This window comes from Danio rerio, chromosome 24 (assembly GCF_049306965.1).
Source record: "Danio rerio strain Tuebingen ecotype United States chromosome 24, GRCz12tu, whole genome shotgun sequence".
Taxonomy (NCBI): Eukaryota; Metazoa; Chordata; class Actinopteri; order Cypriniformes; family Danionidae; genus Danio; species Danio rerio.
Genome location: NC_133199.1, coordinates 3211983 through 3231784, shown reverse-complemented (window position 1 = coordinate 3231784; position 19802 = coordinate 3211983). Strand labels below are relative to the sequence as shown.

Genomic DNA, 19802 nt, shown 5'->3' with positions numbered 1-19802 from the left:
CAACCCTGAAGTATGTTGAAGTTCTTAAGAAATATGAGGTAACACAAGAGTTCCCTTTCTGGTCAACTGGGGATTGTCACTCAATGTTTCAAGACTGATGGTTCTGACGTCACGTTAAAGAAGTGCATGTTCACTATTCCATTCTTCCCCTTGCCGCTGCAACACATGTTGTGAGCAGATTCACCAGGAAGTGCCCGGGAGGCTGACTTCCTGTTTAATTGGCGGAATACAGATGTGTCTGGAGTTCTTAGCTAGACAGGCAGCTGGGTTGTGACATCATCGGGCTGGGTTGAGGGCATGCGTGGGTCGTTCGTCTGCATATCAGACAAAACATGAATGAGGGATCCCGCAGTCGTACGAGTCACCGCGTGCTGTGGGTTCAGTAGATATTTTTACCATATAAGATGATGATGATGATGATCAGTGTGGGATTACTCAAAGTTCTGATTCAGGAGACTCACCTTCCTCCGTGATGCTGACTGAGGTCAGTGTCTGCAGTCTGCTTTGGCACAGTCAGCTTCTGGTTTTGTCATATTTCAGCCTGAGGGATCTATCGGTCTTGAGTTCGTCTTTCTTTTTCCTTAAGGATTCATTCGTCTATTTACTTTGCAGCTTTAGTTTAGAAGTTGTTGAACTCTGTTTGAATGTATCATTAGGTTTGAGGTGGGGTTACCGTAGTCTTTTCTCTGGCATGGAGTTTGTATCACTTCAGCATATTATTGTTAGGAGTCCCTCTTGTGGTGAGACTTGCTCATTGCATAGAGCAAATTATTCATTTTCTTTTTCGGCTTAGTCCCTTTACCAATCAGAGGTCACCACAGCGGAATGAACCGCCAACTTATCCAAAATATGAACGCCCTTCCAGCTGCAACCCATCACTGGGAAACATCCATACACCCCCATTCACTCACGTAGACTACGTCTATGTCTAATATGCACTGCTATTTTATTCCATCTATCTGCTGCTGTGACTGAAAATACTGATGGTCCAAAAGCATTTCTCTTGAGTTTAACTGAACAATCACCTCTAACCGATGACTAGGGCCTGACAGAATCTGCTGACATATTTTACTATTTCTGCAGAAAATTTTTAAAAATCTGCGGATTTATGCAGAACTATTTTGGGAGTATCGTAACTAAAAACGTAATAAAAGAAATAATAATGAATGCCTTATTCATTTTTATTTAATGTTTACAATGCAAATCCATCTAGATCCACTTGTTTGTTAAACAAAGCAAAGATATCATATAATATGTCTACTAAAAGACAGAAAATATTACTTCATAAACAGTATCGTAAAAAGATTAAAGGAACGCTTTCATATCGGTCAATAATATTACTGAAAATAATTTTTAAAAACCGAATTTACACACATTTACACAAGTAAATAAATAGACTCGATGGGGTAAAAATCTGTGGCCTAGCGATGACCTAGACTTGTATTGTCCTTGCAGACAGTCGCACGTTGTTTGAGAGGTGGTGGTGCAAGATCATTTAATATTTTATACATTGAACACACATCAGCTGAAAGAAGAAATTGTCAAATGTTAGTAAGTTATGTTGTTCAATACAGTCGCAGTAATGATAGCTCCTTGGCTTTTTAACAAAATGTACAGTTTGTATATATAAATAATACTGTACACGGTGATTGTAATGTTCGTGTGGGACTAACTTGTTGCACAATAAGATGAATGAGGGAAAATCATAGTATTCATAAAAAGTTTAGCAACAGCCATACTGTAGGTAACTCATACCAGATGTTTTTAAGTCGTCAGGCTTGCTAACATAAGTTAACGCAACATTATTAATAGTATTATTAATGTCACATATTTCTCTTTCTCCTTTTTTGGTGGCTTTTGAATCAAATCATCGTTGGTCTTTGGCCTCAAGTATTTGTAATTATTTAGTATCCGTACTATGTCTGGACACTGATATGGCAATACTTTTTAAACTAACTTTATTTTTTTATATTTTATTTTATAATTTTTTTATTATTTTATTTTATTTTATTACATTTTATTTTTTATTATTTTATTTTATTATTTTTTTATTTTATTTAATTTTATTAATTTTAATTTAGTTTTATTTTTTAAATTTTTAATTTAATTTTATTATTTTATGTTATTAATGAATTAATTCATTTATTTTTCATTCATTTTCCTTTTATATTAAAAAAAACATATATTTTGTTTTGTTTTATTCATTTATTTTCCGTTATTATTTATTATTATTTTATAATTTCTAGAAATTTATCAACTGCTGTAAAACTGAATGGTTATATTTTAATGTATAGAAATTCTTGTTCTCCTCTATCAACTTTAGATTGAAATATCCGAACAAAAACTGGAAACGAGAACTAAAGATAAGTAGAAATGCTCGTGGCGTGTGGTCTGACATCAGGGAAGAGGAAATCTGGAAGTTACTGCTGCGTAAAACCATCAAATCTTGACCACACTGAATTCTGACATGCTGCTTGCAAAATCTAACCTTCGAATGATTGGTTCTTTAAAGATTGTAGCGGCTTCATCTTTGGTTTTTCCGAAAAAGATTTTCGGTTAAAGTTTAGCAAGTAATTCTTATTGAGAACTGAGAGCAGAATAAGCAAGAAAGAATAAGCTTTCCTCTTTTTTTTTTTCTTCAGGCACTGAATGTTTGTGTGGAGACTAGCTTTTTTTATTAGGGTTGTTAAAATGAGCCATGGCAGTCTCGGCTTCATACCTAAGACAGGAGAGCTGTTACTACTTTAGCGCAGAGCTTCAGCCAGAAACAGACTTGTATTACATGACAATAAACACCCAGCACTTGCTGACTTGTTGCATACACAAAGCAGGGGATAAAGATATCACTGACGTTTCTCTAAACATTACCAAAGTAAAGCAATCACAAGCAAGAGCACGGTCCTAAGCAACATTATTGAAGCAGTTCAAGTTTATTAGTAGGAATGAGTGATATGGACTTAAAATATCACCGGTATAATTTTCTTTAATGGTAATATGATTCATAAGGGTCAACTGAGAGCCAAAAAAATGTTAAAATGTTGTTTGATGTTGCAAATTGATGTTTTCTTATTATATTATTCTACTTTTTCTGTATATTCATGGACACACTTGTTTGTAGAGCGAGCAGTTTGACCGTTTTCTGCCATTTATGATTCCTAGTGTTTTTTCCCATAGGCACCTGAAGTTATCAGCAGTCGCTAAAAGCAGCACGCTTCCGCATTGTAGAATTAACAGAGTGTTGCAGCAGCTTAATGTTGAAGGCTTGGCATCTCAACGCACGTTTTTACGCACACAACCAATGTCCAGTCTTGCTTCCTCTTCAAGTTTAAATTCACTTTATTTAGCTTATTATAAATACATACTTGCAATTAATAATGTTGAGCCCTTTAGCGACCTCAAAGGTGTGTGAGTTTGATGTGGTAAAAACTGCATGCGTTCCCTTCCTCAAGTCTTGCAAGAAACACCGACTTTAAAACCCTATGTGCACATATTGCCCCCAAGTGGTGACAGCCCAAATTACATTCAAGTCAACATATAGGGTCCTACACAGAGGATAGGTCATTAACCCTGCTCCTGGATTCCTACAGTCCTGCACAGCTCAACCATTATCAAACACACTAAAGCAGCTAGGCTTGAGCGGTAATCCAATAATATGGTATACAGCGGGATCTAAAAATAGCAATTGTGTCAGTTTCAATACCGCTATACCGTCATAAAAAACAATGCAATTAAATAAGGAGACAAGTATTAAATAATAAATATTATTTATTTAATGCTTAAAAATGTTTATGCGTGATTGTCTTCACGGGACAGTGTGGAGGAGAGAGAGAGAGGTGAGGTAAGATGGCGAGTCGCGCATCAAGCGACCTGGTCTCTTGGAACACAACCTCCGCAGTTTGGCAGTATTTCGAGTTTCGACCAAACGAGAAGGGAGACGTGGTGAATACAAACTAGAGGTCTGCATTCACGCTGACGTACCACGGGAGCCCCGAGCGGTGGAGCGGTCGGTAACTCTGGTCTAATTTAACGGGAGCGGGTGTGCATTCTAACAATATCGCTCCCGAGCAAGCGAGCACCCATGCATCCACGTGGATGCTGTTAATATATATATATGTGTGTGTGTGTGTGAATGAGAGAAAGCATCCCACGCAGACCTCTAATACGAACAAGACAAACAGGTGACCGCGAACCTAAGGTCGCATACACGGCATTCAGTTTCTGAATGGCTTAGGCTCAAGCCAACAGTTTGGTGATGCTGTCTGCGCCTTACATCATAATTTTTTTGTTATTATACGCAGTAATACCGGATACGAGGTAAAAAAGGAAGGTTTGACGGTATCAAAATGTAGATACCGCCTAAGCCTAGAAGCAGCTAATCAAGTTCTTTCAGAATCATATAAAATACATAAGCAGATGAAGCAGGTTAGAAATGGACTTTGCAGGACAGCAGGTTTCCAGAAGCAGAGTTGAAGACCTCTGAAATAGTGTAGTTAGGGCACATTATAATGTTATTTGTTTCATTCATACTGGACCCTAGATGGCGAAATAACGTCAGCTGTTGCTGCTGCAGAGCAAAGGGGATATAAAATGATAGAAATTGATGAATGGATGAATCATAAAGGCAGTAAACACAGGCAAGTAGTAATATATGGATTATTGGTGTTCTTCTATAAATAACAGGTGTGTAGACTAACTTTTTGCAATGGTGCGGCCAAAATTTTTCTAAGGTGCACCAGAAGCGCATCGTATTTAACACTGCAGTTAAAAAGTGCTTTCTATATAGGCAATATTGACTAAATGATTAACCAATAATCTGCTCAACATAAATCTTTTCATTTGGAGCACAATTCTACAGGAAAGGTAACTTAGTAAAAAATTAAAATAAAGCTACATTTTCATTTGCGTTTTAAGCTTATGACCTTCAATTTTGAACTATGTGAGTGTTTCCCCTAGGTTTACAGTTTTTTTCTTTTTATTTTTTTTTTAGGGGGGGGGGGGGGGGGGGGTATTGGGGCTGCGGTATAATGCCTAAGCCCCAAGGATGCCAAGGAGTCATGGTCAAATTATAAATGAACATTTATATATTTTTTTATTCACAAACTGTGCAGCTTTTGTCACTGCAATGTATCTTTCTGGGCTTCTGGAAGAACATTTCCTGGGCCTCTTGGTATCGAAAGTCAGAAATGTCTGGCCCATTTATTGAGACATTTATTAAGCATGTCTCTTATAAAAATGTAGACGTGAACATGTCATGGCCAGAAGCAGCTTTACAGAAAATAACTCATCCACTCATTTTACTTCAGCTCAGTGCCTTATTGATCAGGGGTCACCAAAGCAGAATGATCCTCCACAGAAAAATTGCAAACAGTGCAATTTGGAAGCATTGCAAATGATGAAAGATGAAAATTAGTTCAAATGCACATCTATAAAAGTTAATACTTGTTTACTAAAAGGAAACTGGCCTATAAACTACAATTTAAAAAGTTTTATTATTAAAAAAGTTTTATCTAATAATTCCAGCCAGCCTTTAGAGAGCTTGTAATATTGTCAAAACACAGAACATTCAGTTGTTATATGTAAAAAGGCCTAAATACATGCAGGACCAGTCCAATATTTTGCTCATCAGCAACTATTGACAGCAGATCCCTCAATGAGAGAGAGAGAGGGGGGGGGGGGGGGGGGCGGTTGCACTGGTGATATCTGTACTGCTCTGTTCATTTAACCTATCAAATGTAACTTAGACCATCACTGTGCCTCTCGCGATCTGTTCACTTGCTCATTCACTCTCGTCGCCATGATTTCCGGGTATTTTAATTAATTTTAGGGGATCACATAGCCGGTATGAATTTGCGGAAGACACGCAGATCTTCCAGTAGAGGTCATAACTAGACACTAGATAGTGGAGGTAGCTCTGCTCGCATCGCAGCATGGGATGTGCGTGACGTATCTGAAGAGCGGGGAGAGATGCGGGACGTATTTGAGGACCGGGCGGGAGACGCACAATTTTCGGGAGATTATCATTCGTTTGCCGGCATCCGGGAATCTCCATGCATTTGCGAGAGACTCCTGGAACTTTTGAGAGACTTTAGGTGTCTGCATCTATATATATTTTATATTAACAGAAATGACATGCTGTTGTGAATTAAGCTTTTTTATTTTAAAAAAAGTTGTGATCTGGCGCTGTATAGATAATACAATTAATGTGACTTCAAGGGGGGCCTGACAGCCGTTGGGAGGGCGGGCGCCTCCCTTATATAACGGTAGGGGAAACACTGTATGTAAAAAGCAGTAGTTTAACCTACATTTTTTAATTGATGCAACCAAAAATATCTGCGACAGAGTTTGGTTAAGTGATTTTGTTTGCGGCAGTAGGATCAAGAATATAAAGAGAGATGCATTTCTTGCACTTATTCTCATGTCATTTTCAGGATGTACCGAGAGTGATAAAGCCAGGCTACTTTAAATGAAGCTCAACATATATGCGCCCTAACATACGTGCTACTTTACTTAGTCATTGCACAGACCGATTGTAGATTGTATTGTCATTACAATAAGCCTAGTTTTTTTTGTGATGGACGAAACTTTTACCAGTATATTGCAAATGATGTGATATCGCCCATCGCTATTTGTAAGCTTTGAAATGTTTCTCATTTTTAGCTGGACCGTGGCTAAATGTCTTGCGGTGGGACGGTCTAGATGGATGGGCTGCCGGTTGGTGACGGATGTCCTTCCTCCACCTCGGAGTTCTCATCAAGGGACGCATAACCGGGAGAGGGATGAGAGTCTGGTGACACGGGGGTTACGCGATTCCTCACCACCAAAAGTAAGGAGACAACATTCCACTCGGACCAGAATAGGGAGCGGAAGAATTATTTTTTTCAGCCCTGGAGAAAGAGATTGACTAAACGAGTAAATCTTTCTCCAGATGTGAGGGTCTCCTGCTTTCAAAACGTCCTGCTTCTCTAGCTGTCCACCAGCAATTCCAGCGTTACGGATGTGAAATTTGCAGTTAAAACTTAAAACGAGTAACATCATATTGAAACGTCTGTTTATATTTTCTAAAAGGACTCACCACAGAGTTATGGGATCAGAAAAATATCAGTCTGTAAACATTATTTTTTTAAAGCTGACAGAAGCAAATGTCTGAATGCAGCGTACATCAACATTTATTATTCAGCCACAAGACTGAGCTATACGGTGCAAGATAAGCCTATGAATATAGATGTATGATTGTTTTCAATAATGGCCGTTTGCTCTCTCTCTTTCTCATGTATAGTGAACACCAGTAGCTATTACGGAAGTCCATATGGCTATGGAATTATGGCTACCATCACCAGAAATCTTCATGAGGATGAGTAAACGATGACAATTTTTGTGGGGTGAATTATCCTTTAATGTCTTGTTTTACATAGAAACAAGTTGCGTTACTGACGTAAAACAGCTTGAGGATGTAGTTTTGTGTTTGATTTTGATTTTATTTGTAGAAAATAAAACCATTCTGCACTCCAACCATCCTCGATTGCGGATGAAGACCACAGCATTGGCTGGATCCACAGCTCTGCCGTTTCAGTGTAACATCTGCCGTAGACTTCAGCTGAAACCTGGAAGTGAATGTGGAAACTATAAGCATTCTGGTATGTACTATTTCATTTCACCGTGCCCGTTATCAGCGAATGGGTCCATTATCGAAATTAGAGCTTGTGTATGTTAGACGTATAAGTGATGGTTTACAGATAATAAGTCCCTCCAGAGTTTGCCTGTTTTTAATATGATTATTTTAATCAAATCAAATCACTTTTATCGTCACATCAGCAGCAGCACGTGTGCTATGATGAGTGAAAAGCTTAGGTGCTGGCTCCAGACAGTACAAAATACAGACGTTGCAAATACAACGACAGTGCAAAATACAACAGCATAGGCGAAATGTGCAATGAGTAGGTGTCCACATAGTAGTTGTAGGCAGTATTGTTTCAAGTATGGATTGGTTAAAGAATAAAGGTTAAAACGAGGTTTTATTGTTTTGCTGTGAAAATTAGAGCTGCAGCTAACTTTTATTTTGTGTAATCGATTGGTTGGACGATTCATTTCTTTGGTCATTACTAGAAAAACGAAATGTTTTCTTTTATTTGACGTTTTCCTCATTATGCCCTCATAAAATCATGAATCAGGGTACCATTTATGTATAACAGTATATTTAAAAAAATGCAAAGGCACATTTGGAATTTAATAATCTTCAATTGTGACATTTTAAACCTTAAATGAAAAGCAAAGTTTGTTTTTGAACAGTTGAAATGATAAGTTAACCACCAGTGTTGAGCACGTTCCTTTAAAAGAGTAATTATTGTTTGGGCGCACTCGCACTATGCTATCCAAACCGTGTCCGAGGATCGTTTGAGATGCGTGAGTGCTCTGAATCGGGCTCAGACGCGATTCGCTTGGCCGGCCCTGGCCCGGTTGGAAGAGGTGTGCCAGAGGATGGTTCACTTGGGCTCAAGCGAATTACGCTTGTAGTGCGAGTGCAAATCGCGCCTGAGCCCGAATCTGAAGACGAGACGTGACTTATGAAACAGTCGAGGGCTTTTTCATATGGATTTCTTAATCATTCTTACTGTTCAATGAACGCAAACTGTTGTAGTTTATTAAAGACACAAACCCCTCACTGCACCACAGCTGCACCTTCAGCAAACCTCCTAATACCTGCAGCACGAGGACTCAATGATTGTTTATGAGCGTCAAAAGTGGCGGATCCATTCGGCCAAATATTTTACTGGCTGTCACCGCATATCAAACGACTAAAGCGATATTACCAAAGCAATGTCAGCGTGCTGAGCGAGAGCGCTTAAACTGAACAGCGCATCATCGAGGACGTAAGCGTGCCCAGGCCACAATGCAATGTGAGTGCGAGCCATCGGGGGAGAAAGGAGGGGGGACAAGCGTGCTTCAGTCTGGTTCAAGGCAACTGTACATAGTGCGAGTACGCCCTAATTACATAATTATAAAAGTAATTATTGCGTTACTTTAAAAGAAATCTAATTGGTCAAATGACTATAAAATAAATATAGAACTTTGTACATTTCCTCAACTATAAATATCTACATATAATTTTGTTTTATTCAGTTTGAGTAAGAAGTGTTTGCGGTTTAGAAAAGTTAAGTTTTGTTTGCTTTGACGTCGTGGCTTCGTCTCTTCATTCGGTAGCAAAGCTCACGTTATCACCCGCGTAGCTAATAAATTGGTGGCGGCATGTGACGACGTGAAGGGCTTCATTAGATTAGAATTACTTGTCACCGACGCAGAGAGACTCTTTTTTTTTTCCTGAGCATATGTTGCGCGATACATGACGTTCTTGCTTTTCACATCAACCAGTGAAGAGTAGTGCTTATATTTCCAGTTTGCCAAAGCTACCTTTGAACTTGTAGGATTTGCCATCGTTCCAGTCCTGGTCGCAGAAGCTCCATTGAATATACCGGGGTAAAATAAATGTTCATATTTTTTTTTCATGTAATTTATTGCAGTGCTTCTTGTACAATCTGAGAGCCACCTATATTGGATATCACTCCGCCAGTGGAGATCAATGATTTTTAAAGAAAACAGACCTTAAACGCGCCGATTTTGCAATGGCATACAGTTCACCAGAGGTGCTTTAACCGGGTTACTCACAAATTAAAAGTCCTTCGCATACTTCCGCGTATACCCTATTCCCATCCCACCCCATCTCCCCTTTTCCAGGGGGAGTTCTCGAAACCTACCTGGTCTTGGACCCCCTTATATGCTTATTGACCAGGCGGGAGGCCTAAGCTCAATTATCTCCGAGCTCGGCGTTCTCTCCCGGGACAGCATGCCAAACCTGCTAACAGCGTCAAGCGAGATCTCAGTGCGAACTGTTGAAATTCAGCGATCATGAAATCACAAACTGAAGGGTCTGTATAATGTAATATAAAACCAGCTTCGGTAAGCATTGCATAACAGCTAGTCTTCAGCTACAGTAAATAGGAACGCACGGAGCGTGTATTATGTACATCCGTCCAGCTCCTCATGTTCAGCCAAAGCAAAAATCCCCCCAACTGTAGTTTATTGCTTCTCAGAGGCAGCGGTATATTCCAACCTCCTGGGCGATCCGCTTGTTTTATATGCAAACAAGACTTTATTAATGCATGTTCTCCATCCCGTCGTTCATCAAGCACTCCGCAACGCACCTGACCCGAGCAGACGTTTGTATTCTCAACAGCCCGGAGTGTTTGGAAATGTAGAGCTGCGTCTTATGAGGAATCTGGCTTTCTTCACCGGCAGCTTTTCAAATTGGACCAAGCCCATCTAACCTGGAACATGTTTATTAATCATGCGCATGTACTGCGCGTCTGCTGCATGAATTATCTTCGCTAGTTATGCAATCGAATCTGCGTAAGGTTTTAGTTGATGCGCTGGATGACACACTGGGCTGAAGCGTTCTGTTGAAATAATCATGCCTTTATTTATTAGCAGAGGAAACGTTTGTCGATTTAATTAACCATATTTAGTTTCGGATTAAGTGTCTTGCGGTATCCGTGTCGGCTTTCGCAACGAATGAGCAGTGAAGTGGAGTTCATTTGGCCAAATAAATAGCTTCTTTCTGAAGTAAACTCTGATTTAGCACTTGTTACAGCTACTTCTTTTTGTTTGTATTTATGATAGACAATTTTATTAATTTTCTTGTGACACACACACACACACACACACACATAGGGCATGTATATACTGTCTAGCATTATTAGCCTTCCAGTTAAATTTTTATTATTTTATTAATATTTAAAAGTGTTGTTTTACAGAGCCAGGTATATCTTCCTTATTATATTAATCTTCCGGAAATGTCTTATATCTTTTACTCTGGCAAGAGTAAAAAACAAAAAGTATTTTAAATGATGTTAAAACAGTTATCGTCAATATTATTATCTCTTTTAAGAAAATAAGTTTATAGAGTTTTTTTATGGAACACATAATTACTTTTATAGAAATAATTTATTAAAAGTGTAGTTAAAAATGTGTGTAGATTTAAATGTTGTTTTTTATTCACAGGAATGCTTTTTTTTCACTGTATATGGAATTGTTTAATTCTTTTATGAATAGGATCTATATAGAATTGCAAGATGGAAACTGAGCAATACCTTTCTCTTGTTTGTCATATATATATATATATATATATATATATATATATATATATATATATATATATATATATATATATATATATATACAGTTAAAGTCAGAATTATTAGCCCCCTTCGATTTTTTTTTTCTTCTTTTTTTAAATATTTTCCAAATGATGTTAAACAGAGGAGAGAAACTTTCGCAGTATGTCTGATAATATTTTTTCTTCTGAGGAAAGTCTTATTTATTTTATTTTGGCTAGAATAAAAGCAGTTTTGAATTTTTTATGAACCATTTTAGGGACAAAATTATTAGCCCCTTAAGCTATATTTTTTCTCGATAATCTACAGAACAAACCACTGTTATACAATAACTTGCCTCATTCCCTTAACCTGCCTAGTTAACTTGATTAACCTAGTTAAGCCTTTAAATATCACTTTAAGCTGTATAGAAGTGTCTTAAAAATATCTAATAAAATATTATTTACAGACTTTATGGTAAAGATAAATAAATTGGTTATTAGAAATGAGTTATTAAAATTATTATGTTTAGAAATGTGTTGAAGAAATCTCTCGGTTACACAGAAATTGGGGGAAAAAATAAACAAGCGGTCTAATAATTTAGGGGGGCTAATAATTATGACTTCAACTGTATATATATATATATATATATATATATATATATATATATATATATATATATATATATATATATATATATATATATATTTAAGGCTTAGTCCCTTTATTTATCAGTGGTCGCCACAGCCGAATGAACTGCCTACTTACCCAGCATGTTTGCCTCTTGACGTTGTTTTCACTATGGAAACCGACTAGTTAATGACTTAATAAACATTTGATTTCGTCACTTGCAGAAATGACAGACCAGTCAAAAAGGCAAAATTTAAAATCAAAATACACAGTATGTGAATAAAAGCCTCGGCCGACTTAAGCCCAATTACATCATTAGTCTTCAACCTGTAATCACACATGATGTGACGTCAGCTGTCCATAAAGTATGACCTTGTTTGTTGCTAATAAGTGCCCTCTAGTGGACAAAATGACTATCTGTGTCTTTAATAACCCTTGTAAATAAAATCACGTTTGTGAATGTGGACATTAAAACGCATCTTTAGCACACTGCTTTGCACAAAAATGCTTTTCTTTTTGAAGAGTTTATTTTCCTGAGGTCAACAGAACTTGAACGAAAGCCTCTTGACGTTGTTCTCACTATGGAAACCGACTAGTTAATGACTTAATAAACGTTTAATTTCGTCACTTGCAGAAATGACAGACCAGTCAAAAGAATTTTAAAATCAAAATACACAATATGTGAATAAAAGCCTCGGCCGACTTCAGCCCAATTAGACCATTAGTCTTCAACCTGTAATCACACATGATGTGACGTCAGCTGTCCATAAAGCGCACAGTAATAATGGTGCTGGCATCAAAGTATGACCTTGTTTGTGGCTAATAAGCGCCCTCTAGTGGACAAAATGACCATTTGCGTCTTTAATAATTCCTCCAAGTATATAAAGTCACATTTTTAAACGTGGACAGCAAAACGCATCTCTAGCACACTGCTTTGCACAAAAGGTTTTTTCAAAGAGTTTATTTTCTAGAAGTCAACAGAACTTGAATGAAAGCCTCATGACGTTGTTCGCACCATGGAAACCGACTAGTTAATGACTTGATAAACGTTTGATTTCATCACTTGCAGAAATGACAGACCAGTCAAAAGATTTTTAATATCAAAATACACAGTATTTGAATAAAAGCCTCGGCAGACTTCAGCTCAATTAGATCATTAGTCCTCAACCTGTAATCACACATGATGTGACGTCAGCTGTCCATAAAGCGCACGCTAGTAATGGTGCTGACTCTATTTCTGTGAGAAGCCACAGCTGGACTGACGGCTTGTTCTGCCTTCCGGTGGTCCAGACGAATGACTGCACCAGCGGCTGAACTGATTCAGCGATGGGCTGAATCACTGACCCACCGCGGGGGAATTATCAAAGGGTGATGGGGTTTTGTTGGGCGCTGACTCATGGCGAGGGTAAACAGAGAACTGTAGCTCCCGTGTTAGTCTGGAGGTGCTCTAACGGCAGTAAAGTCAAGAATGTGTTTCTTGTTGTTCTTTCGTTTTTTAATTGGAGCAGCGTGCGTGTGCGAGGACCGATACGATGAGTGCTTGCAGAAATTCCCCTTGCCTCATTTTGGCAGGCTGATACGTGTGATGTGAAATAATATTTGGCTTGGGAGTTTTGGTGGAGAACAGGCTCTTCTTTTCTTTTTTTCTCACGGTAACGGAAAATGAGAATAAAATCCGTCAACTGCATTTCATCAAGCACTAATTCATCATTCTCGCATTACTCGGCTGCATTTCTGTTAAAGTGGCCGATCCTGTGGTGTTTCTTTTATCCGTTGAAGGAAAATGAAAAACATCCTCATGGTCTGAGCACGGAGAGCCACGCTTGTTGTCTGATTTCACGCGAATGAAGACGGATTGTTCTTTTAAGCTGCTGTTTTTGGCACGTCTTTCGTTTTCTGACTAAGAGAGTTTGCAGGAAGGGAACGCAAATGAGTTCTGGTCATTGTCTCCACATTTCTCAGAGAAAACAGTTAGAATAATTCGACTAAGTGGGCAGCAGCGCTCGCAAAAAATTACGTTTGTCATCGTTAGCTCACCAGGTGTTGCTCCGAACTTGTATGAATTGAACACAGGCCCGCATGCACACGCACACAAAGACTCACAGGTGTGGAGTATCATCATGGTGAGTAAACGATGAACGACGTTTTAGTTTTTTTTTTTTTTTTTTTTTTACTTTCCCTTTAAATAGATTGTTAACCCAGAAATTAAATTAAAATGAACCCTGTAAAAAATTTAATTAAATTAACGCTGTACATTTTCTAATCCTCAGGCCATCCAAGTTATTTTTTGTAGTAGAACAAGATTTTAGCTGAAACTGTGATCCTAAAATGGTTACCACACTGCAAAAATGTTTCTTACTTTGATTTTTTGTCTCGTTTCTAGTCCAAAAGATCTAAAAATCCTTATATCAAGAAGTGTCAACAAGCGTTTTCTAGGCAGAAAATACAAATTGTCTCGTTTTCAGAAATAATGTACCAAACTGAAGTGAGGTTTTCTTTAAAGCAAGCTAAATAATCTCGTTTTCCTTTTTGACATAAGATAATTTTTCTTACCCTATTGGCAGACTGTTTTGTTTGTTTTAAAGAAAACCTCTCTTCATTTTGGTATATTATTTCTGAAACCAAGATATCATGTTTTGCTCGTCTAAAAAATGCTTTTTGATTTAGGAATTTTTAGATATTTGGACTGGAAAAAAGACAAAAATCTAAGTAAGAAAAGGATTTTTTGCAGTGCATCTATGTGAGAGTAGAAAACGGATTAAGACATTAGAAAGAATAGAAAGGAAAACCTAAATGAAATACAAAAAGAACAACTTGTTCCTGACAATGTATCAGGGCCTTATGAGGCGAAGTGAAAAGTCCTGAATAATATTAACAACATTGTTACAGATTCTTAGGCAAAAGTAGGACATTTGGATGAAATAACATGGATAACATGGCTATGGATTCATTCGTTTTCTTTTCAGCTCAGTCCCTTTATTAATCTGGGGTCGCCACAGCGGAATGAACCGCCAACTCATCCAGCAAATATTTGCCTTTCCAGCTGTAACCCATCTCTGGGAAACATCCATACACGCTCATTCACTGGACTGTGGGGGAAACCGGAGCACCCGGAGGAAACCCACGCGAACGCGGGGAGAACATGCAAACTCCACACAGAAACGCCAACTGACCCAGCCGAGGCTCGAACCAGCGACCTTCTTGCTGTGAGGCGACAGCACTAACTACTGCGCCACCGTGCCGCCCACATTAATACGCAGTCTTAGAAAACTATGCAATATTACTATGCATCGGTTTCTGTTTTCACAAATCCACTAGAGGGCGCCATGCACATTTTTAAATGCATTACTGGGGCGCGTATTCTCATATGTGCCGTAAATTCATCAGAGGCCGGCTGCTGTGTATATTTTTGCGTATCTCGATGTACTTATCGCGCGCATCCATACGAGAAGACGGTCGGCTCGTCGGTGTATACAACGGTCCCTATAAATTCACATTTCGGCGGCTCGCAGCTTTGCCGATTTTTTTTTGAGTAATTTGACATGCTTTTTTCCGCATTGTTTTTGCATCTTGATTGGCTTTACATTGAGCTGCACGATTCTGGCTAAAATGAGAATGGCCATTTTTTTGCTTAAAATAAAGATCACGATTTTCTCACGATTCTGTAGATGTAAAATAAAGGTATGGTAAAAACAAACATATGGCACAACATCGATAATAATATCATGAGTAGGTCTACTGGCTTCTATAATTATTCTATTCTACTTATAATAATGCTGATGTTGAATTATTATGTTTGAGATATGTGCTTGCAATCTGTCATATTAGACAAATTTATTCACTGGTAAAATCAGACATTTGCCATTATCAGATTATATTCAACAATATATAGGCTAGAGTAGTTATACTGACATTGTAAACATTTATTTTCATGCACAACTGTGTGTTCGCTATGAAAGAAAAAACATCAAATGCTTGTCGTAATCATAACTCTAAAATGCGATACGATCATTAAAATGAAGTGCACACTTTCGGTTTCATTTCGACTGCTAAGTGCTAGTTCATGCTTTGCGCGCGGCTCCCAAACGATCACTCTGTGCCACAAGCTGAATATTATTTACAACTGTATTACCTGATACTGGCAACATACGCAGGTTCTGTTCACTAAAGTAGACGCGCGCGCGCCCTCTCTGTGATAACAGCTTACGGTCAGCAGCTCACGTCACGTGTGATTTCCCGATCGCGAAAACATCATTATATTAAGAGAAAACTGATATTTTTAGGTGAATTATACCTTATAAATACAGTATGTGACTCATTCAACATCCTTTGGAGGTGTCAATGTCACTGAGGAACGTGTGTGAAACAATGAAAAGACTCGTGCGGCCGCCTTTTCTTCTCTCCTGAACTTGAAAATATGATTGGCAGAATCGTAGAAATGCTGGATTAAGATCGTCTACACAGCAAAATATGGGGACCCAAAACAACTCTATGGGTGTTAATTTCAACCCTTTGAAAGTGTCTCATGGGGTCCACTCAAAACAGAGTTAAATCAACACTTTCAAAAGGGTTGGCACATTGACACCGAAGTAAGGGTTAATTTTAACTCTGGGCAGAGTTAAAATATGTAACTATATTTAACACCGCCTGGTGTAATATATTGTTATTTTATTCAACTCTCTTGAGTGTAAATATGGTAAAAAGGTAAAATAGACTGTAAATTACAAAATAAAAAACATTTTATTTGAAAACATTCACCACTTCAACAATTCATTCAGTTTTTAAAATGCAACAATGTCAAATATGCTTTAAATGTTTTATTAGTACAGATAGTATCAACAAAATATGTATGACCAGTGCTCAAAAAGGCTGTTTCAGTCATATGGTCCAAACTTGATGTTTCATCAGAGCAATTTGAAACAATATAGCGTCACTCATAGTTTTCTTCTGAATGCATAGTTTTCTTCTGAAATTACATTTTAAACAACTTGGCATGCAAATCTTTCACTTCTGGTGTTTCCTTGGTCCTCCATATCAAACACAGCAGTTTAAATGAAGGTACAAATGCTGTAAACTTGTGTGAAAACAAACTGGAGCTAGGAAATCTCATCAAGCATGTCCTGTGAATGAAGTGCTTCCCAGCCACAGGATGACCTTTTTATCCATGACGATGTAGCAGCTGCTGATCGCTCATCTGGTGGTTCTTGATGCACGGATATAGGGTGATGCTCATCTAAGAACTCTTCAAGACTCCAGCATGACTAAGATAAATGTTTGAAAACAAATTGCAATCAAATTCTATGATATATTTAAAAGAACATTTAAAGTAAATAAAACATTCAAGAAATCTAAACTCACCTTTTAAAAATCTACATGATGATCCACAACTTGACTCTCCCAGCTGGTTGAGGTGACAGGATATGGAAAAGTAGAAAAAAACACACACATCACTGTTGGATCTCCAAAAACAATTAGGTTAACCACTATGACTAGAACTGGAAAAACAGGCAGCTGTCTGTCCAGAATCCTGAATTTAACACAACACTTGGAGCAAAATTTAGAGGAGCTTAAAATCTTTTATATCATTTAGTGATGCTGACTTCCCCAAAATATTGGTCACAGTGTAAAAAATATTCATAAACTTACAGTTTTCTGTAGGCGTGTGCGTGCATGTGTGTGTGTGTGTGTGTGTGTGCGTGTTTCTTTACCAGATTCAACTTGTTAGGCCCTTTCAGGTCCAGTATTGACGCCACCTTTCCTGGAGTCTAGCAGATGTTTCAGGTCCAAATATAATCTAAAATATTAGGATAAGCAGAAGAGGAAAAGTGCAAAGCACAAAGCAAAGAGCAAAACATTATTTAAGTAACAGTTCAACCACAATACAAAACTTATCACCTTCATGTCATTTGTTATTCTCTAATGCTCTAATACCCTCTCAGCTTATTGTGAAACAAATACAGAACTTTATCAAACATACCTTCATTATTATCACCACATATGACCAAGAAGGTGTGCTTGGTCATTTCACCAACTCTGGAAATACACCATCCGTCTCTAATCAGCCACCGTCACAGGGTCTTGTGTTATTGTATAGAGAACTGTGGCTGTAAAAAAACAACAACACATTAGTATCTAACACATGCATAACCTTCAGATAAAAAAGAGAGATAAACATCACAAAGTATGCCTCACACTTTTTCAGATATCTTTTGATTCAGATGTTGATTATTGATAATAAATCTACAAATCAAACCTGTATCATCATTAGGCTGCTCAAATATGAATCAGTTGATTAATTTTACAGACAGGTGGCTGTTTACAACGCACTAAATTGTCTTTAATAAAACGGAAATGTTGTGTACAGTGCATGCTAAGTTTAGCCTATAGTTTTAAGCACAATATCATGCGGGAGAAAAAGCTTGACTAAGATGTTCCTGACTACAGAAATACCCTAACTTACTAACGTCAGACATCCCGAGTTGGGAAAACTCATTTTCGGGGGATACAGAGTTGATTTGCGGGAGGTAGCGGGAGAGATGAGTACCTGAAGAGCAATGAGATGAGTTGCGCGCGACGTACCTAAAGAGCGGTGGGGGTGACTTGCGCGCGACGTACCTGAAGAGCTGAGAGGGATGCGGTGGAGAGGGGTGTGCAAAGTGTTTAATGACCGGGCGGGAGACGCGCGATTTCCAGGAGATTAGCATTCATTTGCGGGCATCTACTTGGGCATCTGGGAGTCTCTGTGCATTTGCGGGATAACGTTAACGTTAGTCCCGCAACTTCCGGGAGACTTCTGTAACGTCAAATGTCTGATAAAGTGCAAACGCGGTCATTTAAAGACATTAATGTTAACATTCCGACTTTAATGGTTGTCAACACTTAATATAATTCAAGCGTAACTGTTACGTTATAACACGAGTCTAAGGACTAACGGTAACGTTATATGGACGGCCACGAATCAACCAGTTTAAAAGGGCCGTTTAAAATAATGGTGTTTAAAATAACCAAATTAACGTACACGAATAACAAACAATCATATGTTTCAGTCAGGAAGCCTTTTACAAGTAAGCATGTTCATTTACTCACCAGATATGTTTTAGAAACTCTCCAGAGCTCATGGAAACCGTCCTGTGTTGCCATTAGTATCCGGGCAGAGTTGGCTAGGCGCTCCGGGGATTCCCTCGCTAGTTTGCTTCGAATTAAAGGAGAAGTGTCGATTTTATTTTACAGATGGGTAACAACGCACAAAATGGCATTAAGCGTGACAGAAATGTGTTGAACATGTACATTGGATGTTTTTATGCACTATGTATGCGTGAGCATATATAAAAACATTCTTGAAAAGAAGTCAATAGTAATGCAGTTAAGCTAGATACACAAACGACCATGAATGAACCGCAGAAGTTTAAAATTGTCACTCCATTCTAAAGTTATTAACTTAACAATATGTTTACAACTGTATTTCCTTAAAGAAAGTCAGTAAAATACCAACATTTAGGTAGTTTGACTCACCAGTTGCTGTTCTAAACCTCAGATGGAAAATGGCGTCTGGAAAATTCTTCAGTGACTGAGGCTGCATGAATTCCCGGATGTTGGAAATAACACCACCAAGTGTTGAAAAGATAACTCCTTGATTTCGCACTGAATAAAATCAATTTTAACTCTTATTATATTCATTTATCAAAATCTAACTCTTTAACGTCAACACTTTACTCTGAAATGCTTCAACACCGAGAATTTAACTCTGATGAATTTGCTGTGTAGGGGGTCGAATCGAGATCGCGATCTTTTGATGATTAATTGTGCAGCTCTGGTTTGTACACTATTTTCAATCGATCTCCTCCGTGTCTCCTGAACAGTACATAATGCGTTCAGCTTGCCAAATTAGCATAAATCTTCGATCGCTAGCAGTGTTGAGTTTAAACAAGGATGCAAAAAGGGCTGTAACTGTCCACTGCAAGACTGTCGTAAAGGGGGTCGCACACCGGATTTGCGTATTCAACCAAAAATGTATAACCGTGAACGTTG

General features: G+C 38.1%; 2 protein-coding genes and 1 long non-coding RNA gene across 9 annotated transcripts in view; 2 read left to right on the top strand and 1 right to left on the bottom strand.

The window, feature by feature from the left end:
• sugct (succinyl-CoA:glutarate-CoA transferase) overlaps positions 1–7379 on the top strand; it is a 301335-nt gene extending 293956 nt beyond the window's left edge. For all 7 annotated transcript variants that reach the window (XM_073940532.1, XM_068217106.2, XM_073940524.1 and 4 more), the window contains 2 exons: positions 6658–6823; positions 7277–7379. In XM_073940532.1, the coding sequence (XP_073796633.1) occupies positions 6658–6672 (15 nt within the window). In that variant the 3' untranslated portion in view covers positions 6673–6823; positions 7277–7379. The remainder of the gene's footprint in view (positions 1–6657; positions 6824–7276) is intronic.
• The window catches only part of tubb6 (tubulin, beta 6 class V), a 112611-nt gene continuing 95337 nt past the window's right edge, over positions 2529–19802 (top strand). The window contains exon 1 of the mRNA XM_073940381.1: positions 2529–2533. The gene's annotated coding sequence lies outside the window, so the exon portion shown is untranslated. The remainder of the gene's footprint in view (positions 2534–19802) is intronic.
• On the bottom strand, positions 16977–17570 carry LOC141380805 (uncharacterized). Its single transcript, XR_012399662.1, has 3 exons — positions 17483–17570; positions 17133–17175; positions 16977–17035 (listed from the first exon to the last, which is right to left on the bottom strand). It is a non-coding gene; the product is annotated as an uncharacterized lncRNA (long non-coding RNA).